We start from the raw sequence: 25,689 nt of genomic DNA, 5'->3' as shown, positions 1-25,689 counted from the left end.
CCATGCTCAGCCTCCAGGCCCTGTTCAACCCCCTGCTCAGCCCCCGAACCCGTTGCAGCCCCCCTCTCCCCATGCTTGGCCCCCTGCTCGGCTCAAACCCCCTGCTCAGCCCCATGCCCAGCTCCAGCCCCATTGCAGCCCCCCCCGCTCCATGCTCAGCCCTCAGACCCAACTCCACGCTGGGCCCCCGGCCCCGTTGCAGCCCCCCTCCTGCTCCATGCTCAGCCCTTTGCTCAGCCTCAGCTCCGTTGCAGCCTCCCCCCATGCTCAGCCCTCAGCCCCATTGCAGACCCCATATTTTGTTGTCCTATCAGTCCCCCTGTCTAGTCTTAGGGTCAGGTAAGGCAGGCTACTATTCTTTCCATCGCTCCCTGGTGGTCTAGTGGTTAGGATTCGGCGCTCTCACCGCCGCGGCCCGGGTTCGATTCCCGGTCAGGGAAGTTGTTTTTTTTTCTTTTTTCCTTTTACCACGTTTTGCCCACTTTTCGCCCTTTCCCCTACCTTTTACCAACGCCACCGCCGTCCTGAGCCCCCCACGGCCCCGCACCCCGCGCTGCGCCGTGCGGGGGTGTCGGCGGTGTCGGCGCGCAGGCGCGGTGCGCCGGCCCCTCCCCCGCCCGCCGTCGGCCTGGCCGGGTCCCGCTCGCTGTGTGGCGGCGGCTGAGGTAACGCCGTCGGGACCGGGGCGGCCGCCGCACGCCGGGAGGAGCCGCCCGCACCCCGGGGCCGGGGCTGCCCGGCCCCCGCCCGCCCGCCGGGCCGCAGGTGAGGGGCGGGAGGGGCCGGTGGCGGCGGCGCCGGGCCGGGCCGCGGCGGGTGGAGGCCAAGATGGAGCTGGTGCTGCCGGCGGGGGGGGGCCGGGGGAGGGGGGCGGTCTGAGGCGAGGGCAGAGGGGACCGGCGAGGCGGCAGTGCCTCTTGCCCGCTCCCGGTGGCATCGGCTGGCGAGGGGGGAAGGCCGAGCATCCCTGCCCGGCGGGGCGGCCTGTGTGTGTCCCCCTCACACGCACACCCGGGATCCCCCGCCCCGGGAGGGTGGAAATCCCGCGTCCCCCCCGCTCCCGCCCCCACCTCCAACCCGCGTCCGCCCGTGGGGCTGCGGAGGCCGCGGCCCGGTGAGGATTTGAGGGGAGAAAAAAAAAAACCAAACAAAAGGGCCTGGGAAGGTGAATTCTAAATGAAAGTCATGGGCGGTGTGTGCGGCCGTGAGTCACCGCCGTCAGGGGGGACCCTCGCTTCCCCTGCGCTCGCAGCGTTCTGCTGGTTTTTTGTGTTTTTTTTTTTTTTTTTAACAAAAATATGATTTGTAGCTGCTGAGATGATGATGATGCGCTTAATGAATGACGTATCAGCAAGGGGAAGTAAATCCAGCCTTTCTAATGAGAAACTTGCCAAGGCAGCATAATTCTATTTATTCGTGCGGCGTCTTCTGGTCCTGGAATTAAGCATTCCGGTCAGGTCATCCCGGTGGTACGGAAGGCGACTGGAGGCAGCGGATCCACGGATAACACTCGGCTCTTGCTTTTATGCTTTATCGGTATCTTGCTGTCACACACGCAGTGACACAAAGCCGTTGACTTTGTTACCGGAGTACATTGCACTGATGGAGCCGTTTCTCCCTCGGAGAGCAAGGTGAAAGCCATCCGGGCCTGACTGTCGCCATACGACACAGGAAAGGAAAGCCAAGCCTTTCTATCTTTATTTTTTTAGGTTTGTTTTTACTGGGGCGTTAATTTTCGTGTGCTGCGAGACGTTGCTGTAGAGCTGTGTGTGCTTAATGTTCTCTCTCCTGCGGTAAAGCTTAAAAAAACGGCATCAATTTGGTACATCATCTTACACTCGTATGAAGTAATACAGTTCTCCTAGCTGATGTCTGCCTAATGTCGTCGTGGTAGCTTATCTTAAGGAAAGGAAAATGTTATATGTGTGTTTAAATACCGTATTAGTTTGCTGCTATTGAAGCAAAAACTTGTAGGCCGCATTCACCCAGTGGCTGGCCATTTCGTCGGGAAAATTAAGCTATCAAAAGTATGCAAATCTGAAAGGATTTCCTTTTGAAATGCGTCAGGATTGTACCTATTTAAATTCTTGAATTCCACCTTTAAGTGGAATTTATTATTTTGACTGCAGTTTCACTAGAGGCGTTTTCAAGTTCAAAGGCATCTGTTGGTTTCAGGCTGCTTAAGATCAGTGTTTGCATTTTTGTTTGTTTTTGATAGAAAATGATAGAGTCCTAATCTGACTAAGGCATCCCGAGAAATAGATGCCAAATTCATTTGCATTAATGAATTAGCTCTAACAATTCAACTGTTGCTGTGCTCTGGGAGGGAGAAAAGAGGGGAAGCAAAAGCTGGAGTCAAGGAGAAATTGACTTTAATATATAGAGTGTAGGATGAAGAGATGTTTATTTTTATTGAGCAGCTTCCTGTGGTTTTCTCATGGTGCTCTAAGGACTTTGGAGAAACTTGTCATGACACTGGCCACGCAGAATCTGCTTTGTGGATAACCCCGAGTTTGGAGATGAGATTTCCAGTCAAGCAGCTTTTTATAAGCAGAAATAAATGCTTATTTCCCTCCCTCCTTTATTTCGTCTCAGTGCTAGTCCATGGCATTTAAATAAAAGGGGAGACGCTGCAACGTGGTCATTTTCCTCCTAGATTTTTGATGTCTTATCTTGATAAATTGCAGGCTGTAGGTTCAAAGTGCTGGAGAAGCCAAAGTAGAGATTTCCCAACTTCACAGGGTGCGTGCTATATTTAACCATCTTTTATCAGTGAGTGTCTGAAAAAAGTAACGTCTTTGTAGCATGTTTTGTCTCTTATATCCATGTTGATTATTCCCAAGAAGTTATAAACACTCTTCCAGCCTTTCCTGAATGCCAGGCAATCCGCCCCCCGGTCAGCTGCTGGTTGGTGTGCCTTGTTTTACGGGTGGGTTGCAGCACATCGGTGTGGTTTGTGGCTGAGGTGGCACTGTCACCCACCTGACGTTGGTTCGGGAGTTACCCAAGGTGCCTGGAGCCTGCCAGAGTTTTGCAGCAGGGGATCAGAGCAGGGATCGAAATCCAGCTGCGATACAGACGAGCTTTTCTTATCGTGCCCCGTGAAGGCATCCGTCAAGGCAGCGGTGGTGTTTGGATCTCCATACTTCGGAAAAAAATTGAGTGGTACCAGAATGTGACTTAAGAACCTAACAGTAGGAACGATGGTTTTGAGACTTCTGGCTGAATTTGCAGGTTAGGCCGTTAGGGAGGCGGTAGTTGTCAGCAATGATGCTCTTAATCATCATATTTCTTCTCTTTGTGAGCTTCAAGAAGGATTTTTGTCTGTGTTTAGGCATTTTGATAGCAAATAGTAGTGGAAGCCTAACCAGATTACTTAAGAAATCATGTTTTAAGGTAAATGTCAAAAGTTGCTGATATGACTCCTTTTTTTTTTTTTTTTTTTTTTTTATTTTTATGATTTCAATTACCAGAATATCCTCTCTGTGGAAGTGGGCGCAATTTAAAATGGGAGGTGGTTCTGCAAATCCTATCTGCCTGTTAAATGACTTAACAGTACTGCAACTGGCCTGTGATAATTGCCGTATTTCCCTCTTTTGATCGGTTTGCCAGTGTTTTCTCTTTTTTAAGTGTCATTAGTGTTAATAACCAGATAAAATATTTTTTCTGTATGTTTGGGAAGGGAAGGGGTTGGCAGAACTTTTCTGCAAAGCTTGTACGTAGGACTGCTCACCAGTATCCTCCGCGGAGCGTGCAAAATGGCATCTGCCAGCGTTTTCACTGCTCTCCCGTCAAACATGCAAGCATGGGGATTAATTTAAGGTAATTTTAATATACTAACTCATTTCCTTCGCAGTTTGATCTCGAGCCGTGCAAGTCGTCTTTGTTCTGAACCGGAGCAGCGCCAGGGAGGGGTTGTCTCTGCCGAGGAAGACGTGGCTTCCTCTGTCCCTCTCCACTAGTCAGAGGTGGTTCGGAGGAGCCGGGTGTGCGGTTGGCGAGTCCCTTGGTTTCCGTGAGGTGACCCCCAACTCGTAAGCAGATGGCACGGAGGGCTGCAGTGGGCCGGTCCACGGGCTCAGGAAATAGTTGTGTGGCCACCTGTGCCGTTAGACAGATGGGTCGTGGCGAAGGACAGAGGGATGAGGAACGTGGCTAACGCTGGGGACCAAAGCGCTGCACTGTTGGTTGGTTGGTTGTCTTTTTTTTTTAGCATGAAAAAAGTTGTTCTCCTTGTGCTCCAGTAATCAAAGTAATTGGGATTAAGCAATATTGGTTTAGAAGTGTCCATGTAAATACTTTTTGCATATTTAACTGCCTACACACCTATTCTGGCCACCGAAGCTCTTTCACGTGTTCAGGATCATTCGGTGAGTGGCTGGACGTTTGCAGAAGACAAGGCTTGGAGGGTAAAAAGGCGGGTGAGGAGTGATCCTGGAGCCCCTGGTCAGCGAACGCTGTCAGCAGGTCGCCAACTCTTATAATATCTAAAGAGTTTTTTGTGAATTCTTACCATTTTTTGATGGGGTTTTTGTATTCTTATGGTTTTATTACCGTGTCAACTACTAGGTGTTGATGCCAGTTTGTTAACCAGTGACTGCTTTTAATCTTGAAACACAGGAGTCTGAATGGTGCTATATCTTAAGATTTACTTAGAAGTTCAGTTAAAGGATTTTCTCAATCAATAAAAACATAGGAAGCACAGTTGTTAGAAAGTACGTGTTTTAGCATCGGAGGCACTTTGTTTCCTATTTCAGGCAGCGTAAACTGATACAAAAGAACCACGTCCAAGGATGAACATTCCTCAAAACATTGTTTAAATATTTTTTTTGATTAAGTGATAGTAGCTACCAGAAAAACCGTAACAATATTTTTTGTGTGCATAGAATAGCTAAATAATAATAGTTGTTGGTGTTAGCTTGTGGGGCTTTTAGTGCATTGTTGATGTGGAGGTTTTTCTTGTGAGAAAGTGAATAAGATTGCGTTAGCAGACATTCAAATTTCTTACGTCCTGGCAGCTTCTCCCAATTGCACGTACCTTGTACCTGCATTGCACTAAAATGTGTGGTTTTAAAGTCCTTTTCTGCCTTCTTCAGTAATGCTGAAAGTGCCAGCACGTTGTAGGGCCAACTGTGAAATTTCGGTGCGTTTTCCTTTGAGGTGCAGGTTTTTCGTCCCTCTGCGCGCGCGTTGGTGGAATTTGGGAGGCGCGTGGTGCGCAGCGGCGCGGGGGCTCCCGTGCGAGCAGAACGAGCCTTCTAGGCCCAAGTTAACTTCAGTTAGCAACTGCTGCCTCCTCTTTCATAACATGCTCAAATACTTTGTAATGAGAATAGAGTTTTTCGATGAAAGATTGTTGCGTTTTTCTTTTTTTTTTTTCTTTCTAACATACTCCAGTACCCTGATGTAAACGTTGTTGGGTAAATGGCTGAGCAAACCAAAACCCCCAGTGGCATTTGGTTACCTCTCATCAAAGCACTGCTAATGAGCCTTTATTTTTCATGACGTGGTATAAGTATGCTTTCATTAACTGATGTTTTGGTGATGGTCTGATGGGCTTCTGACAGATAAATGATGCCAGTAAATAGTTCTTTAGATCTGATCGCAACGACGGGCAGCATCTCGTACCAGTGGAGAGACGCTGATCGAAGAGCACGAACCAGAGATCCAGCTGCCCCCCCACGCTTCCTCCACCTGCTTCTGGGATTCCTCTTCCCTCCGAGAATATGTCTTTAGATATCTGTCCATAACCACTTTTCACTGCTTGCCCTGGGAGCACTGACCTGTGCCATCCTGCCTTTGCTTTTGGCACAGGGGACGTCACCGTCCGCACCTGGTTTCATCTGTGTCCTACCAAGGTCGCGTTAGGTGGCAGAGGTAGGGATTCTGGAACATTTGTGGCTTTTACAGGACAATCTGTAGACAAAGCGAATATATAGCATCTATATGTTAATAATATTTTGCAGTGCAGATAGGAAAAGTCTAACGTTTACTGATGTCATTGCGGTAGCCAATTAGGCAGTTACAAAAAGTAGAAACTCGCACAGGTTTTCTCTTTACCTTTCCTCTCTTACGTCTTTAAATTTTTGGCTGTATTTTGAAGGAAAATATTCTTTTCCCTCCCATCTGTCATGACATATTTTTATATCTTAACAGGATTTTCTGTTACGGCGATGGTAATATCTTAGCAATTTTATTTATGCTCAGAGATAGTTTGTAATTTCGTGTCACAGTAGCAGTGCGTGGTGTGTAGTGCGGGCCTTTGCCTAGATTGGGTTGGTCATTAAAGAGTTTTCCCTATGAACCTGCTTCTCATGGCAGGAGGATTTAGGGACACTTACTGGAAAAACATAATTAGGTTTAAAGGTGCTTGTAGAGAATCTGGGACTCGGGAGCCGAACTCCAGATGTTTTCCTGGGCAGTTACTAGCGGCAGCGTCTGCAATAACCTGGAAGTGCAGGGTGCAGGAAATTCATTCTACCAAGTCTAGGTTGCATCAAGTGAAATATTTATCAGGTTGCATCTAGTGGTACTTGATGGTATGCAATGAAGGGATTTTTTTGTTTTGTTTTAAATATGTTAAGAAATGTCTTAATTTTTCTTCTCTGCAGCCATGACGTCAGTGTGAAAGTTGGTGTTCCTGCTTCTGATGTTTAGAAGTACGAGAAGGGGGATCAGTGGGCAAAATGGGACGTGTTAAGGTCTTGCTCAGATGCTGGAGCACGGCAGTGTGTCTTTGGGGGACACGGGACGCTGTGATAACAGCAGGTACAAGGGGAATAAAATTAATGAGTGTTGATGTGCTTTGACAAAGGGCGTGCGGGACCCTGGTGAAATCGCCTGGTGTCTGGACAGGGAACTGAAGCAGTGCTTTCTTTTTTAAGTCCCGCTCTAATTCAGGTCCATCAGGGACTGGAGTTACCCTGACGCACTTCCAGGTCAGACTGATAACCGCTTTGATGCGAAACAGTTGGACTGATCCCATACACCTCAACTGGCTTGATCTACCTGAGGTTTCGGGCAGGGGACCTCGTGGTACTGCGGGCTCTGGAAGAGGGTGAGATGGTTCCATGTGGATGGTGGGACCTTGGTGGGAGCTGGTGCCTCTTCCTTTTCCTTCTTGCCTGCACGGTTTGGCTTTTGCCACTCCTCGATCCTCTGCTCTTCCCAGCTGCTCCTTGGCATCTCCTCGCCTGCTACTCCTCGGGGAAGAGGGAAGGGACCACCAAAGTTCGGTGCCTCCATTGAAATCTGAGGTGACCTGTTTCTTGGAAGCAATAACCAGACGTATTTCCCGCTCTAAAGTGAGTTAAAGAACCAGATTCAGTTACTGTTCGGAGCAGTGAATTGATTTTAGTTTCGGGTTCATTCCGAGTTGCTGTTCTTTGTGAACTTCAGGAGTATTTTCTGTCTGATAACTAACTAACGAGCTCTGTCGCGCAGGGATGCTGCTTCTCCACACGCGTACGATTCTGATGTGCATCTCGAGGAGTTATTCTGGTCTGAGTGGTGAAAAAAATAGGCGATGAGCTGTGTCTTCCCTTCAGAAAGTTTCTTTTCTCATCGTTGGGCGTTGGTTTGCTGTATCACTAATCAGCCAGTCGTTCTTTTGAAGGCCCCAATGTTAATGCTGGGAAATAACATTCTTGTTTTGAGTAGACCATTTTTTTTCACATAGCAAAATAAATTAATGCACAATTATTTTGCCTGGATGGTAATTAGTGAAAATATTAATCTTCCTTAATGACTGTCTCACTCTCTCTTTCTTTTCCTACAAAGTTCCCAATTTCCACACTTGCTCGCTTCAATCTTGTTGCACTTTTAAAGATTGCTTTGCTACATTTGCTACTGACAGTTAACTTAGGAAAACCAGGCAAGTGGAGTTAATCAAAAGGTGTTTGGCAGGTGCATAGTTATAATTTCCCAAGCACAGCTCTGTATTTCACTGAGTGGTTTGGATAACACGGACAATAATCAACATGACTTTATTTTTTATGACCGGTCCCGAAATGGGATATATGTTGGATGAAATATCTTGGATGAGGAAAACCCAGCACCTTCTGTAGTTGTCCTATAATGTGCAGTTCCTTACCCCAGTTTCCTGCTTCTTATCTTAAAACCATGTTTCTTCCGGTGTCTTGTTCTGTTGACGTCTTCTGTATAAAGCCCTGTTAGTCCCTCTTGCATGTTAAAAATTATCTTTCTATGATGACTTTCACTCCTTCTTCCTCACTGTTTTGAGGCTGTTTAAATGTGTAGTTGTATAAAATATGATGTAAAAATAACCCTAAATGAGGAAAGGTTCTATTTTGCAACGAATTCTGTTCCTCTTCAGGATCTTCAGGAAGACAGACTCTTGTTCTGGAGAATGTTTTTAAGAATAACACTGGTCTAACATTGCACTGACAGCACCACGGCGTGTATCCAGGCTGACTGAAGAGACATGTGTCATACTCCGGTGTTCGTTAAGGTCAGAGGGAGGAATAAAAGCATCACAGTCACCAAAACTGTAGGGTTTTCTGTCTTTCTTCTCAGCTATTACTTTAGGAGGAAAAAAGACTGAATGTGGTAATTCTTTACACTGGAAGTAAAAGGCATGTGCATTGGAAATGGCAGTGATTAAATTATGCATCAGTATAATAGTGGTGCTTTTGTTCTAAGTCCTCTGAAGTGGGATTCTGGTCTGAAAACTTAGTTTCTGCAATCTACATGCGCTTAGATGGTCTGTTTGCTAGCCCAATTATAATGTCAGACAACTCCGTTACAGTTAAAGTCTAGAACATGGCTTTTCCTTAAGTGCCAGGTTTGCAAACGAAGTCTAGGGTCTGAGATTCAAGCTGTGTCTTTTCTTGCTAATCACTAGGGAGTTAGTGGGAAAATCAGTAGGACAAATATCGCTCTCAGTTGCCTTATTATTTCTAAATTATGGGCTTGCTTTTTTATTTTTTTTAAGCAGCTATGAAATACTGTTGTCAGACTGAGTGGTGGAACTGAGGACGTACTTCATGGCGCAGTTTGCAGACTAAATGTATGCAGAGAGAGAGCGAGCAGTGGAAATAAATACCAGTACGTTTTCTGTAGGAGTCATATAAAATAAATCTTTTTGTTGGAGAAACCACACTGTATAGTTAGAAAACAACAAAGAGTTTTATCTCCTGTAAGAAAACGTCTCTTTAAATTAAAACCACTTTTAATCCAGCCCTGTGATTTGTTTGGGTATTTCTAGCCAAATGAGCTGGGTGGAGACAATGTAGAAGCTCTGAGGTCCTGAGCACGAGCCAGGCCGATTCAAACATATGGATTGTATGCTGGTTAATATATTCTTGGTGTTTTATAAGAATATAGTTACATTAGCAAAAGTAGTGACTTTTTTCAGTGCTATGAAAACTGATTTTGATCGCTAGGTAATAAATGTGCCATCTATCCCAAGCTGCTTTCTGCTGTGTCTTACCGTGGGTTTACCTCTGGACGTGGGCTCTGTTTTAGTTGACCTAAGAAAAAATAAAAATATTTGCAACGAAGGCATGCCCCTCCAGCATCGCCCAGCCTTCAACAGAAAAGGAATTTTGTTGTATTTTCCTGCCAGAACAACAAGTTTGAGTGATATAAGCTGTGCTGATCAGTTCAGATTTTTATCGTGAAAATCTTAAGTCTGAACGATTTTTGTGCTTCTAAATGTCCATGTGCTGGGGAGTTGAGGGGGGCAGGTATGAAACTCATCTCCTCATGCCTTTTAAACCGTTTTCTGTAACATCTGACACTACCCAGGGAGGAGGAATCTGGTATGAAGATGGCTGAAGAATGTCTTCCATGTCCAAAATGCTTCGTTTGTTTGTATCGATTAGTTTAGTAGATCCGTATTTATGACTTGCCATTTCACCTGCAGTTTTCCCAGTTCTGTTCCGCCACTCTGTGTTTGTGCAGGGATGCTTCTGATCCGTGGAATTGCGGGGTGTGCTGTGAGTTCTTACGATGGCTGGGGGAGCATCGTCCTTAGTTTGGATGAGCCTGGCTGTGGAAAAAACGATTTGTGGTTTCTCCGCCGGTTGGCGAGTTGTGTTTGGGGCAAAAGTTTCCCTGGGGGCTTGGAGATGGTTTGGATTTACCCGGCTTGGGTTTGTGCTCACCCTGGCACAGCGTTTGAGTGTGAAGGGTTTTTATCCTACAGCTTGTGCCCTGTTTGGAATCAGGGGACCGTTTATTTCTGGGGATGTCTTTTTTTGGTTTTTTTTGAGGCTCAACAGGATTGGTGCAGTTCATGGCAGTATTACAGCTTGTTCATGCAGAGTCTGGTGATCCTAGGGCGGAAAAGAGCATGCGATTTAAAAAAAGTTATTGATGTGGTTATAATTTTAATCTGCAGTTTCTGGAAAGCTGTGGTTTTTAGGGTCTTAATGAAAGTCATCAAAATTTTATTTTTGAACCTTAAACATCTTTTACAACACCGATTGCTCTGTCCTGCCACGTTTTTCCCAGCTGCAGGAGCGAGTTCCTGTGGTGTTTGTGGTGCCTGGCCACCAGGGAATGGTGACAGTTGGTGCCTTTCTGCCACACGGACCTGTCACCCGCCGGGGCTGCAGCTCCGCTGACCTGGATCCGCGAGCTGCTCAACCTGAGGCTGTACCGGCACATCGCCCTGTCGCCAGGTCCCCATCAGAAAGCTGTGCCAGCCCGAATAAACCAGGTTGTTACTAAAAATCGTCTTTATTGGTGTCTGGGTGTTCTTAGTAGGCTCGCCCACTGGGACAACGCTTGGTCACCACCAGAACGTCTCCTCCTTGCTTTTCTGGCCGAAGCTTGCGGTGCTGGATGCAGCAGCCATGCAATTTAGAAAGGAAAGTGAGTGGTGGTTTGGTTTTGGGGCTTTTTTTTTTTTTTTTTTTAAATTTTTAACGTTTCTGATTCGTATTCAGTCTCATCTGAAAAGAAGGCAAGTCTGTTGTGCGGTTTTTGCCTTTGTTTCTCTATGGTTTCATAAACAAGTCTTTGAATGTATGTTAAAAGCTGGTGTTCTGTTTTTTACAGGAGAAAATGAAAATGTGCTTTTCTCTGGCAGTTTCTGTGAGGAAGTGAAATAACGAAGTAGTGAAGTCTCCTCCCCGGTCCCCACAAAAACGGGGGAAATACAGTTGAGCAATTAGGAGAAGAAGGAAATTTTAGATATGCTTGATTTTTAAACTTTGCCAAAGGGTAAAATCTTTGGAACTAAAGTCTTCACAACTTAACTGTGTGTTCCTTGAATATTTACGCATCTTCTTAGGCTGGGAGGACCTGATCAGATACATGAGGTAAAAGTAAATCGGGGGGGAAAAAAGTTTATTTTCTGCCTGTATTATTAAAGAAATAAGCTTAATTTTTACGGTAGTCTTGTAGATAACTGAAGACTAATTACCCTGTGAAACAAAGAAAGGCTCTGACGTTACAGAGACAATTACAATGAATTCCTGGGGGTCGTATAAAGGCATTTTAGCTTTTCTTTTCCTGAGCTGGGTGCCTTGGTGGGTGGTTCTTTCAGGAAACTTGATTTTACAAATTCTGCTGTTCAGTTCTGCTTGTTTTGCTTTTTTATTCCTAACTTTTTGAGAGGAAGATTTGTGTGCTTGGTGGGGGAAGAGATAACTATTAAAGAGCAGAATGGCAGGGATTAATAACCCAAAAACAGAGGTGAAGTTTCTCAAAGGGACGTGATCATTTTAGATCAGGTTGAAGATACGTGAATCACCTTCTGCTGCTGGTGCAACCTGGTCTTAATTTTTGCTTTTTTACCCATTAAAATAAACTATTCTTTTCCAAGTCATTAACAAAAACTGTTCATGATTGAAACTGCCAAGAGTGTGTATTTGACGACAAAGCAATTCCAGTAATAAATTAGTTGTGAAATAACTTTGATCTACATTTTGCAATTTGTAAAACCGTACTTTTACATTATTTAAATGTTGAGGGGGGGAAACCCTTATTTACCTTTTCGTGTCTTTCCACAACTGATAGCGAAAGAAGATGGGGACTTTTTCCATCTCCTGCTACTGCAGATGAGCACAGAGGGCAACCTTCCCCTGCCCGGCCCTTCCAGGTTAATTTCTCATAAATCCCTTTTTCTCTCCCTCTGCCGACCAACTTGTCGTTTGAAAGATGTGTTGATGGCTGGGAAGATCACCGCCTCGTTTCTTTGGCCTCTCAGGCTGCTTATGTGGCATTTTCGGATGTACTCTGTAACCTCACTTTGTTCCTCCTTTTTGACTAGGTGAAAACTGCCCATGCTGTAAAAAAGGCTCTACTTAGACCAGCGTTGTCACCTTAACCTGTTGCCAAAGTTGGTTTGATTCCTGTACATTTATTGTAGAGTTACAGCTTTAGGCAGTAGAAATCTCATCCCAACCTACCGAAAGCAGGGAAGCCTTTGGAGCAGGCTGGCCGGAGGTCGGCGTCACATTTTGACAATTGACCCGATTTGTTGAACCTTTTGTCACACGAGACAACAGACCTTTTTTTCTCGTATTGCTGTTTAAAAGCTTTTAGTTGTCTCACCTACAGGTGTGACATAATAGTATAAATCCCATTTTTTTGTGAGTAAACCCATCTGTTTGTTCCAAGACTTTTTCTATATTTTAAAGGTTTGAAGCTTTCACTATATTGGTATAGTCATTAGCAAGATGTTTGTTTTTTTTTTTTTAAATTGATATCGTTTATTCAACCCACCTAGCACAAATGGAGCTGTACCTCTGCATCGATGCTTTTGAAGAAGTTTAAGGTATTTCTTCTCTAGAAGAAATAAGTGGCATGGGTCTCACCCCACCCACACTAGTGGGTTTTCCGATTTGTTCCAGTGAATTTGCATGCTGTGAGTAGTGACAGCCATTCAAGCACTGCATAGATTTACATAGAGAAAGAATTAAGAGTAATAATGAGGCAAGCAAGCAGAACTACTGGTTTTTCATACGTTTTCAAATAGCTGAGTAAGCAGATGTAGAGGGTTTTTTTTATAGCTATGTACAGTTTGTGACACTTGCACTCTGCTGTATAAACTACTGTAATGCCATAAACAATAATGTAATTTTGCTGGAGGATTAAATAGGAGCAATGAAATCCTAAGTAGGGAATCCACTAAAAACCCAGGGTTTTAAAGAATAATTCTTCTAGTTGAGGAGAGAGGATAAAAAATGAGAATCTAATACTTTACATTTTTTCTCCCTAATATGGAAAACCTTCTATAGTAGGTTCGAATCTTACTCTTCTATAGGGTGCAAGGTCACAAGTCTTTATAACAGCTTGGTCAATCAGACTTAAATGGCTAAATTTTAATCTGCTAAGCTCATTAGAGAAACAACACTTGTATCACTGTCGTTAAGTTTGTCACAGGTTTCAGTGTAACATCTCTTCAGTCCGTGATGATGGGTGTTACAGGAATTTAGATTTGAATTTAGCAGAGAAGTTGTCTTGTCCTAGATTTCAGTTATTTAAAAGCTCTGTTTCTGCATTTTGTTTTTAGGTTGGGTTTTTCTGGCTTGGTTGTGTTTTTTTTTGTTTTGGTTGGTTTGTTTGTTTGTTTGTTTTTTTAAACTCATATTTAAGAGAATTTAATGAAGATTTTAGTGTCACTGTCTTTCACTGTTGGAGGCCTATCTTCGGTTCCAAAGGCAAATGAATTTGGCCATAGTAAAATTCTTTTTTGTGGAAGCAAGGTGCATACGTTTGAAACTAATTCCCTGGGTACTAGGTTAGCTTTACATTGGGATTTACATGTTAAAGCAGAATGTTTTTATGGATAGAAGATTTTTGACAGGACCTTTAGTGAAACGCTACAAACTGAAGCGCAAAATTTAGTTAAAAGGCTATTGTGCCTTTAAAAATCACCATAACGCTCATTCTTGGATGCTTTAATGAAATAGTAAATATTAATGCTTCAGTTAATAGGTTAAAAATTACTATTTAAAGACAGCTAGAGGAAAGTTCATGAAGAGGAGTTTAAAAATAGTAGTAGTCTTCTGAGTACATTTATTAGCCAGTTTGCTTTACCTTCGGCCTTTTCACATCATTTTTCCAGTACTCACTCATTTTGCAAGTGATGTGAGCAAGAAAGCATGTGAAAATAAACACTTGGGAGTTTCTATTTTGTCTTTTTTATTTTGTCGATTGTATTTTGTCGATTTTATTTATTTATTTTTAATTTGCCTTAATTGCAGCATTAATTTTTTAAATACTTGATAACTATGATGTAGCTCACATCCGTGATGGAGATGGACTATGAGGCAAGGCATCCCAAAGATACTTTTCTCTTTTTTTTTTTTTTTTTTTAACAACATACAGAGCAGGATGGTGACGATGCTGTTAACAGAACTGTTAAATAAAAATTATTTTCCTGCATCTGTCAGAGGAGGTTAGGGTAGACAGAAGAAACAGATATGCTTTTCGTCAGAAGTAATAGATCTGAGAATGTGTCTGATTTCTATAAGGAAAAGGTAGTTTATATCTCTTGGTTAGAGGAAGAGAAGGTGTTGAGCACTATTTATCGTCACAGTAGATGGGGAAAATATAATATTAGGTAAATAGGATTTGATGTTGCAGGACAAATGAGGCTAGAAGAGCTGGTTTTGGTGCGAGCGAAATGGTTGAAAGAACAGGAGGCAAACTTCCTAAGCATCTCTCTTCATTTGTGTTATAAAACTTATCACGGTTTCAGTGTGTTGCTGAATTTACTTTGCATTCGTGTAGCTTTGCTTGCGTTTGTTATCGTCATCATTCTTTAATCTTTTCTTCTGATTTTCATACTCATATATATATATATGTGTGTGTGTGTACTCTGCCTCTTAAACAATTACTTATTCCCTTCCCCAGACCTTTTTTCTTTGAATTTTTGTGTTTTTTTGGAAACTGGGTAACATCCATTCGTCTTGATTTTTAAACGCTCCCGTTCCTTTTCCGGCATCTGTCCTTTCATTTTCTCTCCTTTTGTTTGTATTGTGAATATCACTTAATAAGGAGGGGAGATATTTACAAGTAATTACAAGCAGGGTATTATGTGGAGCTGTGGGTCAGTGGATCTGGCCTGCTGAATAATGAGATTGGATGGGTAGATCAAAACGTTCCTGAGTCACTAAATTAGAATTGCCGGTTGCTGCAGAAAGGCGAGCGGCGGCTGGCGGCCGTGCTGGCAGGGAGGATGCGGTGAGGAAGGGGTGATGCTGGCACGGGTTTCTCACGTACTTCGATTTTTTATTAGTAGTAGTTCCCTTTGGAATTTATTTTGGTCGTGTGCAGTTATTTCCAGCTGTAAATCAGGCTTTCTGCTCTTAATGAAACTCTGTATTGGCATAGCTGAGAGACTGAAGGAAATATTGCTACTTGAATCCATATTAAGATAAAAATAGTTTTCTATATATTCTTAGTTCTGTATGGCTAGGTATTGTGTATATGTACTATAAAAAATAAAGACTTTTCTTCTGATGGAGTTTTGACAAGACCTGGGCTGGAATCTTGTATTTGAACTATTTGAAGCTTCTATTCCACACGTTGTATTTTCATTTACTTCACTGTATGCCAAGTACAGCCACTCTATGCCCAGAGGGGTGGTGGGAGCCCCATCCCTGGGAGTTTTTAAGGCCAGGCTGGACGGGGCTCTGAGCAACCTGGTCTAGTGGGAGGTGTCCCTGCCCATGGCAGGGGGGTTGGAACTAGATGATCTTTAAGGTCCCTTCCAACCCTGACAATTCTATGATTCTAAGTGCTGACTTGAGCAGGATAGCTCACTTGGCAGGTATGTTCAAATCTCCAAAGTACATTTGGACTTTGCTTTCTTTTCCTGTTTCATTCACAGATTTCCAGCTGTGAACATCCATAAGTTGACTGTACTGTAGCTGGTTTTCAGTTTGACTGTCAACATTTCTGAAGCTTAGGGTTGCTGTCTGAAACAGAATTAGCGGTAAATTTAAAGATAAAGAAACCTTTATCTTCATCTAGGTATGGAGGCAGAGCTTATTTAGTGAAAAAAAGTTACTGTGCATCTGCTAGCTAGAGATTGAAGGAGAAGATTTACAGTGACACGGGTGAAACTAGTGGACTCGTCCATCTGGGTAAGGCCATCCTTGTCCCCAGTGTCTGAAGAGCCCGGGCCATGATTCTGCCTGCTGGCCCCATTACCATCTGCAGCTTTCTAAAGATCGCTTTAAAAATGTTCTGTTGTTGATTACTTCGTAATGAAGGAAGCGGTGGGCAGAGAACCTTTTATAGATCGACAAAACAGGACATTTTGCATCTGAGAGGTGGACCACCCTTTAATATAGCACACACTCTGAGTGGGAAAGTTTAAATTCTGCCTGTAGCTTGTGCGCTCTCTGCCTTTCATTTTTCAGGAAAAGTCCTTTGCAATATCCATCAAATGAACTAAACAGATCCATCCACAGTAAGCTGATTATTTACTGGTCGGTTGCTTCATTCTTACTCATTTATGGATGTGCTGCTCAGATCAAGCAGCTTCCTACAGATTGCATAAAACAAATTCTGTGGTCCGCAATGCCAACAGCTTGCTGGGTGTATTCCCAACATCTCTGTTTGCCACACCAAAACCTTCACGTTCGTCAAAGGCGTGTTTTTTAATTGAATGGGGAGTTTATTTCTCCAGCGCATTCAGGGCTTGTTCTTTGGAAGCTGTTGAAAGGTTTTAGATGATGACTAAGCGATGACTTGCCGGGTGAAAGCTGCTCTGAAGTCCCACTCATGAAGTTTATTGTTCAGTAATCTAATGCATAAGGGACTTGGTGATTAATGGCATGGACTGGATGTATCCTGTACCTGCTTAATCGGAAAGATATTTTAATCTGTTGCAGTGACTTCCCTCCCACCCCCACCCCAAACTTTTCCATAGCATCATTTAGCATTTCCTAGGCCCCTCTTGTCCATTTGTTCTCGTATTTTTGTGTGATCTGCGGCAACCTGTCTGATTTTGCCTTGACCGCTGAAAGAAGGGGGTTGTGTTGCTGGGTCACGTCACATTCTCTTCTCCCCTTGTATGCCGAAATGAGACTTGTTTCTTCTTCGGGCAATCTGCTTCAGGACGAGGGAATGTGAATAGGATAAAACCGTGGTTTTCTTGGTGGAAATTTGTCCTGGCAAAACGAGCTGGTGTTGCTCTACAGTTTAAGTGCATGAACCAATTTTGATGCCGGGTAGAGTGGCCTTAGAAGCGGCACAGCGGCATCCAGCTGCTCCGCGCGCTTGCACATCTCCTGCATCTTGGTGGCAGCGCTGTTAGTAACTTGCGAAGAAAGGTGCCGTGCACACAATACTGTTTTTTCTATTGAAATAAAAAAAAAAATGTTTATTTGTCCTGAAGGCATCTGGTGTCAGAACGCCTCCCTGGGCTGTTGCGGAGTCTCTCTGCGGTGGTTGTCCTTGCCTGGTGCTGGAGCACGGTGGCTCGCTGGCAGAACGGGCTGCGTGCCCGCTGCTCCTCTGACGGAGCTGGCCCCCAGCTCCCCCAGCTAAGCTGCTTTAGCAGTCTCTCTCTGACAACATTACAGATTACCAAGGCTCGAAAAACACGCTTCTCTTTTTCTAAGTACGGATATTTCACAAATGCCTAAGTTGGAAAAGTCCAAAGTCTTAAACAGGTAATGGTTATTAGAGTTTCGGTGCGACTGGTATCTTTAGATAAGTGTGTGTCTTTCACATGGGAAGAGGTTTGGGAACAGAGGCTGGAGCTACAGAAAAAAGCACAGAGCCCTTGAATCTAAACTTTAAAATATTTGTAACTTACTTTGACAGCTAATCAATTCGAAAGTTAAGTATTTACATTGTGGAGACTTACTGTAGTATAAAATATTTTGGACACCAAAAATCTGCTTTACTGTGGACTTTCACATCAAGGCGGTGTTTGAGTGAAAGCATAATGAAAATATGTAAATGCAGGCTTTAAAATGTGTTCTCTGATGCCACCTGACCGTGTCATGGGAAGGTGTGTGCCCATGAAATGCATCCCGGCTGCAGCACGCCTCTGCGTTCCTTCTCCCTTCAGTACTTACCTGCTTGAAAGGAAAATTCTATATAAGTATAGAAGGTCACATTTCTGTTATTTCGCTTACATCTTGCCTTTAGCATGCTATGAAGGATTGCTATAATACAATAATGTGATGGTAACTTTGCCATGAGCCCTCAACATACAAGTTAGTGAACAATTGGTTTGCTTTTGTTTTGTCTTTAGGAGATTCAGTTTTAGAAGAGTGTGGAGGCTGTTACCGCTTACCTTAGAATACCCGAACTAAATACCAGGTAAGTACTGTATTTTTTTGATTTCTTGTAGCTAAAAAAATTCTACTCATGCAGAATATGCAATAAATGCAAAATAATGCTGAGGAAGCAAAGTTCAAAGTTTTTTACAGAAACCTCTAACACCTCACAAAGCCAAAAATTAAAACACCTCATATATTTCTTGATAACAGAGTCTTGTATATATTTATCTCCTCTCCCCTTTAAAAATGATTTTTTTTCACCCTAGAAACATACCAGATTGTGAGAATGACTCTAAGTGAATGTGAGACAGATGGACAGGATGTGGAGGCCAGTGGTGCTATTTCGCTTTTGTGATAAATCAATATTTACTGAAGTGTTCTCTGGCTTGCTGTTTTTATTTAGACTTCTACTAGTAAATACTTAATTTAGTTTAAGATTAACACCTGTAGCCAGTCTGCACTGGAAATCTTTGAAAAACTAGTGATCTTAAATTTAACTGATGTTTTATTTTACCACATCGTCAGTATCTAGAAATGATTTTCAGAATACAAATCTTTCCTAAAATACTTCCTGAAGGTGGATAATAAAGCATCAACTAGACGTAATTTTTGTAAGAGCTGGCAAAATGTCATCTCCAAGCTAGGCTCTTTAGTCTTCTGCTAAAATGCTCTTAAAACTGTCATTGCAGAGGGTTTGACAGTGTCACAGGTAGTTTGGATTGAGGACCTTTGCAGGGTTGGTGCCTCGGCGGCGCCGGGCTGTGCTGGGGCAGCAGCCCACCTCCTCCTCCTCTCTGGCTGTCAGCTGGGCTTTCCCGGTCCTCTTTGTTACCTGCCCCTCGCGGGGATTTCTCTCTTCTCTTGTTACTGCCGATGTATGGAAAGACTCAGAAACCAGTTTTGTTCTCCTGGTTTCAACCGAACTCGTTGCAATTTGGATAGAGAGTATCCCTTAAGGTTAATGACCCTCCATTGCCCTATGTCTAGTGGGTAAGTAGCATTTACCGTGTTGGGAGGCGGTGGATTTTGTCCCTTACAGCAAGATTTCACTTTTTGGAATGACTGTTGACAGCCAGATTCCCTACATTGAAGATAGAGACTTCACTGAAATTGCTGTGAATGGCACATGTTTAAAGGTGTGTGCATTGGCGCGTGCGTTCATAGTGTAGTTTCATTTTTTCTTTCTTAGTTAACTTAAACTTAGGAATATACAGGTATTAAGAAAATGAAAATTCTGTTGAATATTGTACCCTGTCCTGCAGTAGTAGTATTTTTAAAGTTAATGCTGTTTGCTTTCCTCTGCCCCTTCTGATTTTTATCAGTGGAGCTGAGCAGCCACAACTCCTTTAAAAGCCTCTTTCCTCCAGTGGGGAAAGTCGCCCGAGCTGCTCTGCCTTCGTGACTTACGTGGAAAAGTACACAAAATTAATTGGATATGGGACAAGTGATATTTTAGGCCACTTGGTACTTGACAGTTTCCACAGGTTTGTTAATGAATAAATATTTAATGCTTCGGCCTTGAAGTGAAATGAAAAGTACCGCTGTTAGCCTGCGTTCGGCTGCTGACGACGCTGAAATGTTGTTGCTGCTGTCTGTTGAATTCACCCTCCATCACCTCACTGGTGCGAGGCGGTTCTTTCTAGCAGGGATCCGACTCCTGCAATCCGGTGTTGTTACAATCCTCTGCTCCCTGCGGTGTCAGTAACCTCCGTCCTGCCACCCAGCTGAGCATTTTTCTTGGAAAACCTGATCCCCCCCGACTGCCCCCTTCCAGTTAAATTCTTTGCAGCATCTTGCGGCGGGGTCAGATGAAGTTTTAGTCCTCCCTCTCTGCTTCTGCTGTCATCCTTTCTGGTGCTGGCATTTGTTGGGATGTCCTGTGAGTATTTAATTGCCAAAACTGGCAGAGAACTATTCATTTTTTTCTTGGCTATAATAATGATTTGCCATTTTAATGAGTTAAATACAACTTATAAACGGGTCAGCAGCTGTGGCAGAAACTAAGATATCACCAGTTTCATGAAACTTGATAGGATTCTTTTGGGAAGCTAGAAAGAAAATTAGTCTTTCTAAGGTTCAATTTACCGTTGATGTATTTAAAATACTAAGGCTGGCTTCCATATCACCTATCAGGTTTAATCTAAGTCTTTTCAGCAAGGTGGTACCAATTATACTTACCTGGTCATGCTGAAAACGGTTGTATTTTCTGGTAAAGCTGAGTAACGTGGGACATTCTGGCACACAGATGGTTAAAAACTGTGCTGTTTAATCCAGGGGATTACCTTTCTTCAGAGCCTTCTGAGAGAAACCTCTTCAGGGCATCCTGCTCAGTTAGAATACGGAGCAGATGGCTTGTTGCCGCTGAATACGACGCTTGAAAAATACAGAGCAGCTTTCAGCATTGTGAATTGGAGTCACTTGTAAAAACAGTAGGATAGATAATATCCTGGTTTATGCAGTACTCTGAACTTAAATAACTTGCACCTTTATTGTCTGTTCTGTATTTGAAAAGCCAAAGGTTGCGTTCCTAGTAATAGGACTCTTCTGTTCCCTTAAATAACAAACTTCCCAGATGAATTCCCATTACCGCCTTGTCTTCCGCTCTTCTGCCAGGGCCAGCGTCTCCATTTCATACCAGTTTTGAAAAATAAATGCGGACACCCCATTACACCGAGCTGCAGAGCCCCTGAACTGTTCAGGTCGAAGCAATTAAGGTTGCGGCAGTGTGGGATTTTATTCCTATGCCTGTCTCTGTTCTTGACAGGCAGCCTGCAGACTGATAAACATCTCCTGGATCAAATTGAATTCATTTTTATTAAACAAATTGGCCCTAATTTAAGCAGAACATGGTGTATACCTGTGATCTGCAGCATCTGTGCACCCAGAGCACGTTGGATTGATTTTAAAGGAAGCTTGTTAATGCTTAAATAGAGCTACAGACTTTAAACACCACAAACGTTCATAATGCCCTCGCAGCTCCAGTTTGAAGCAATACCTTTGGAAGAGCTAAATTAACGTGTACGATCTCAACCAGGATGCTTTTTTTTATGCCCCCCCCCCCACTTCAGATTAATCCCGCAGGTCCCTGGCAAAGAGCGATAGTGATGGAGACGCTCCCCTTGGCTGGATGCTGCTAAGTGGTCGCCGGCGCGATGGAGCTGCGGGAGGGAGTTTCTTTCCTCGGGGGGCTGCGAGGACGCGGCGGTGGTCAGAGAGCAGGAGAAGCTGCACCGGGAGCCAGGGCAGCGGTCGGAGCGGGACCGTGCGATTAGCTAGATTACCAGATCGACGTCAGGATCATCAGTCTTTGACCTCAGCGCCGGGAACGCTTGGGTGGAGGGGGCTGGGAGGCTGCGGGTAGGAAAAGGCCATCGCAGAGGGTTGTGCCTCGTCTATCCCTGGATATGGGATTTCTGTCCTGAAATATTTTTTTTTCCTTTCGCGGAATCTCATTGTGGCCAAGTAAATGAATCAATTTTATTGCGTGTTGCAAGACACAATACTTTTCCTCTCATACAGAAACCTTTTGGTAGCTGAACAGTGTCCTTTAAAAGAAAATAAAAGATTTTTCTCTCCCTACCCACATATTCACCTTCCAGATTTGGGGTGCGTTTTGGATTCTTAGCCAAAGCATTAGGGCTTATATCATTTAGTAGTAATAGTAGTAGTAATAATTTATAGCTTCCTTATTGGGTAGCCTTTAATTAAACTTACCCGAGCTGCCAAAGAGGGAAATTAGATGAGGGTTTGCTAATTTAGCTGGTGTATTCCAGTCAAAGAAACCGGTCATAGTGCCCAGTGTCAAACGAATCTAAAGCTGGAGAGGCCAAACGTGGAAGCGTAGTTAACGGTAGGCTCCGAGATGGACAAGAAAGCTGTAATGTCTCTATCCGCGTCCTTCCATGCAGTCACACGTGTTCAGGCGTGACGATACCCGTGTGTTGGCAGAAACAGAACTGTGGTTTTTGTGAAGCGTATCAATGCTATGAGGTCATGCCAAGGACCGGGCAGCGCAAGATGCAGCGCCTGAGAGTATTTCTTTCAGGTAGCCCTTTAAAAGCTGACGTTATTAACTTTATTACATAAGATAAAGGGTTAAATTAGAAAGTCTGGTGCTTTAAATATCTTTTTCGAAGGCTACATAATCTGGTGTAGGCTAGCTGTAACGACATAATCCAAAAATAGCCAATAGTCTTCTCTCCGATGCTCATCCTTGCTGCAGTTCTGCAGCTCAAGAATGGCAAACGCTAATCTGCTCAGGATGTTAGAGGGCATAACTGTATCTGTCCGTGGCGTGGCACAGTGGAGACCTCCGGGGTCTTTCCCGTTCGAATTTGGAGCGGGAGGTTCATTCACGTTCAAGTGGCATGATTTTAACTAGGCTACGTGTTAAATGTTTGAGCCACGTCTTTAAATGACGAGAGGGGAGAGCTCCTCCTCTCTCAAGTGGGCTGGCATCCCCTCTTCTGTCCTGGGATGCACGGGCGTAGTCACACTGGATTTGTCTAAAGGATTCTACTGGACCTGGGGGCAGTGATAAGGTGGGAGGGTGAAGGTTTGGGAGCTGCACCGAGGTTTGGTTGTGTTTTTTTTGTTTGTTTGTTTTAAATATAATAGAATGTCTGCAATTGAAAATGCAAGTGAAATAAGTTATCCGTTTGCAAGTGTGGTGCAAAAAGGCAGCCTCAGGGTAACAGCAACCGATCTGTTGTCAAGTTGTTTTCATAGGTGTTACCACAAATAAATTATCTCAATATTAAGACCGAGAAAGAAGATGAAGTAGCTTTGGGGATGTGTACATAGTACATATCTGTAGCTCTACTTCAGCTGTTGATTTGGGGTTTTTGGAAAAAGAATTGCGTATATACAGTAGTGATTTTAGGGTGTTCTGGGGTGCCTGAGGGCATGCTGAAAATGCAATAGTTGTTTTCACTGATAATTCATTGAGTTGTGTAACTTTTTAACTTCCACATACGTTAAGGACTTTTTCTTTTCAAAGCACATTTAAACCTTATAAAAGATGAATTTTCACGTGGGAACTCTGGTTTCAAGGCTGATTTTATGAATAAGGTCTACGTTCTTCTTTGTTTAAGTATTTCTTAATCTCTTTTTTTTTTTGGCAGGGGCTGGTTCTCTCCTCAGGTTAGTTCGAGATGGCAGACCAGAGGCAACGTTCGCTCTCTACCTCTGGAGAATCTTTATACCATGTGTTAGGGTTGGACAAGAATGCCACTTCGGATGATATCAAAAAGTCATACAGGTAAAGGGTCAAGTTTTATAGCTGTTGTCCTTTAGCATTAATAACATTGATTAAATGTGCAACAGGTGGCATATTTATGTACAGGCTCCAGCTGTTTTATCTAGCCTTTTGCAAGAAAAAAAATGTAAGAAAACCAGGTGAAAACATGGTTAATTCTTGCAAAAATTGGTGTGAAAACATGTCTAGGTTTTGTATGTAAGTGCCAGGTGCTGTTAAATTTTTACATCTTATCTCTAGTAGGGCAGCGTTTTAAGACAGTGTGAGCAGAATTAAATTCTTCACGTTATGTAGCCTTGCGTCTGGCTTACGGAGACCACGGATGTGCAGTATTGCCCGTCATTGTCCCTCACTTCCATTCTGGCACAGTGAGGTATAAATTAAAGATGCAAATAAGGATGAGAACTGAGTATCAACAATGACTTTTTTTGAAAAATCCATTTGAAATTTCTTCATGTATGCGGAGTTACTATTTTTTAAAAGAGGATTTTTTACTTCATTTCATTTCTTAGAGTTAGATGTGTGAAATGACTTCACATTGACCAAATAAAACCAACCAACCAAACAAGTCCTGTAACATCCTCCCTTCCTACATTCCCCCAAAATTTGCTTGTATGGAGTTGCTTCTTTGCGTTAAGCACGACGTACAGTCTCGTGTCTGTCTGACAAGTGGCAATGTGTTCAGCGTTACACTAGGGGTCAGTAGAAATCTTTACTTGAGGATACTCGCTTTGGAAGTTGTTTTCTTTTAGTCTTTAACTTTTTCCCTTTCAAAGTTACATTTTAAGACTGATGACAACTACACGGTGAAGGCTATGAATAAAGTGGGTCCACAGATTCTCAAAAATTAACTGTGTCTTCCTGAAAACTTTTAAGTGGAGGTTGGAATCTGTAATCTTCCAGCCTTGGCAACTAGAAAATAATTTTACCTTCTTGGGGGAAAAAGTGCAACAGTTTTTCCTTTGGAGGAAGGACCCAACTAGATCCTAGGGTGAAATGTAGCTGCTTCATACTTACTTTCATCTAATCTTCTTTCCTCTGCTGCTCCTTTGCAAAAAGAGGACTGCCCACTTCTTGTTTTCGTTCCCTTTGCTGGCCTGTGGGCTGTGGGGTTTGTGTACGTGTGGGAAATGGGAAAGGAAAAATATATTTGTTGCAGGCTGATAGCAGCTAAGCCCTTTCCAGGTTTGTATATCTTCCTCCTAATTATAAAAACTTGGGATTGTTTCAGTCCTCACTGAGGCTCTGGTATCAGTGGCAGCCGTGGGCGTTATTTACCCGAGCAGTGTCATTTACGGTCTGAGTGTTTCAAACGCACGCTCAATTTATTGTTTGAGTGCTGCCATATATTTCCAATTGTGACCAAACGTGTGCTTGCACAGGACTTTATTTTGTTTGTCTAAATATTTCCTTGCTGCAAAGTTGTCATGTAGACGTCTGCAGGCTTCTAGGGTATTTCTCAAATATGGGACTTTGCGGCAATTTTCTGTAGGACAAGTACCTTTTTCTTGGTGGAAGAGAACAGTTAGCGTACAATTCTCTATCATATTTCTACTTGGGAGCACAAATGGCAAACCAGCATTTTTTTCTGTTTATAAGGAGGTGTTTGGCCTGTTATTTCTACTGATTACTGTAAATCGCCTGGGCCATGTCAGAATTAGCAAATTTATCAGTGCTCAATCTGATTTTTTTTGTGCTATGTTCAGAGACCTCCGGGGACTGTAAACTATCATCATTTGATGGTAAGAGATGTAGCGTGCTTAGGGGAGGGAGGGACGTTGTGATTTTTCTGATATCTCGAAACTCTGAAGCTTTTTCTGTTCTAGAAAGCCTTGAACTGAAAAGAGCTTTGTTCCTGCACAGGAATTGGTGAATTAACCACAAGTGATTGCCTGTTCTATTTTTGTGTTCAGAAACGCTGCAGATCAGCTGTGGCAGCTTGCATTTATTTATTCTTTGGTACTACATCTTAGGCTTGTGGTGTGTCTTTTTTCTGTTAGCTTGGTCTTTGCTTTAGCAGGAGCAAAACTTACCGGTGGAAATGGCTGGAGCCGAGGGGTGAAAAGAGAGTACTACTTTTCTTCAATGTCTCTCTCTTTTTTTTCCATTGGATTTTTGAGGGCCAAATCCATCAGTTTGAAGTCAGTCGTGTGAAATAAGCTGTAGTCCTGTGACAGGGCTGTAGCCTTTTGTTATCATCTAAGGAAGAAT

General features: G+C 43.3%; 1 protein-coding gene and 1 non-coding gene across 3 annotated transcripts in view; both read left to right on the top strand.

Moving 5' to 3' along the window:
- Nucleotides 1–368: 368 nt before the first annotated feature.
- TRNAE-CUC (transfer RNA glutamic acid (anticodon CUC)) lies at nucleotides 369–440 on the top strand. The gene has a single exon. It is a non-coding gene; the product is annotated as a tRNA-Glu (tRNA).
- Nucleotides 441–594: 154 nt separating this feature from the next.
- The window catches only part of DNAJC5 (DnaJ heat shock protein family (Hsp40) member C5), a 35,255-nt gene continuing 10,160 nt past the window's right edge, over nucleotides 595–25,689 (top strand). Inside the window, exons 1-3 of one of the 2 annotated variants that reach the window (XM_063349997.1) lie at nucleotides 595–765; nucleotides 18,194–18,261; nucleotides 23,345–23,481. In XM_063349997.1, coding sequence (XP_063206067.1) covers nucleotides 23,375–23,481 — 107 coding nt within the window. In that variant the 5' untranslated portion in view covers nucleotides 595–765; nucleotides 18,194–18,261; nucleotides 23,345–23,374. Of the gene's footprint in view, nucleotides 766–11,194; nucleotides 11,289–18,193; nucleotides 18,262–23,344; nucleotides 23,482–25,689 lie in introns of those variants that run through there. The other variant, XM_063349998.1, reaches the window with a different exon arrangement.

The sequence above is a fragment of the Chroicocephalus ridibundus genome, chromosome 12, assembly GCF_963924245.1.
Source record: "Chroicocephalus ridibundus chromosome 12, bChrRid1.1, whole genome shotgun sequence".
NCBI lineage: Eukaryota > Metazoa > Chordata > Aves > Charadriiformes > Laridae > Chroicocephalus > Chroicocephalus ridibundus.
The sequence above is the reverse complement of the archived record's forward strand: the minus strand, read 5'-3'. Positions and strand labels throughout refer to the sequence as shown.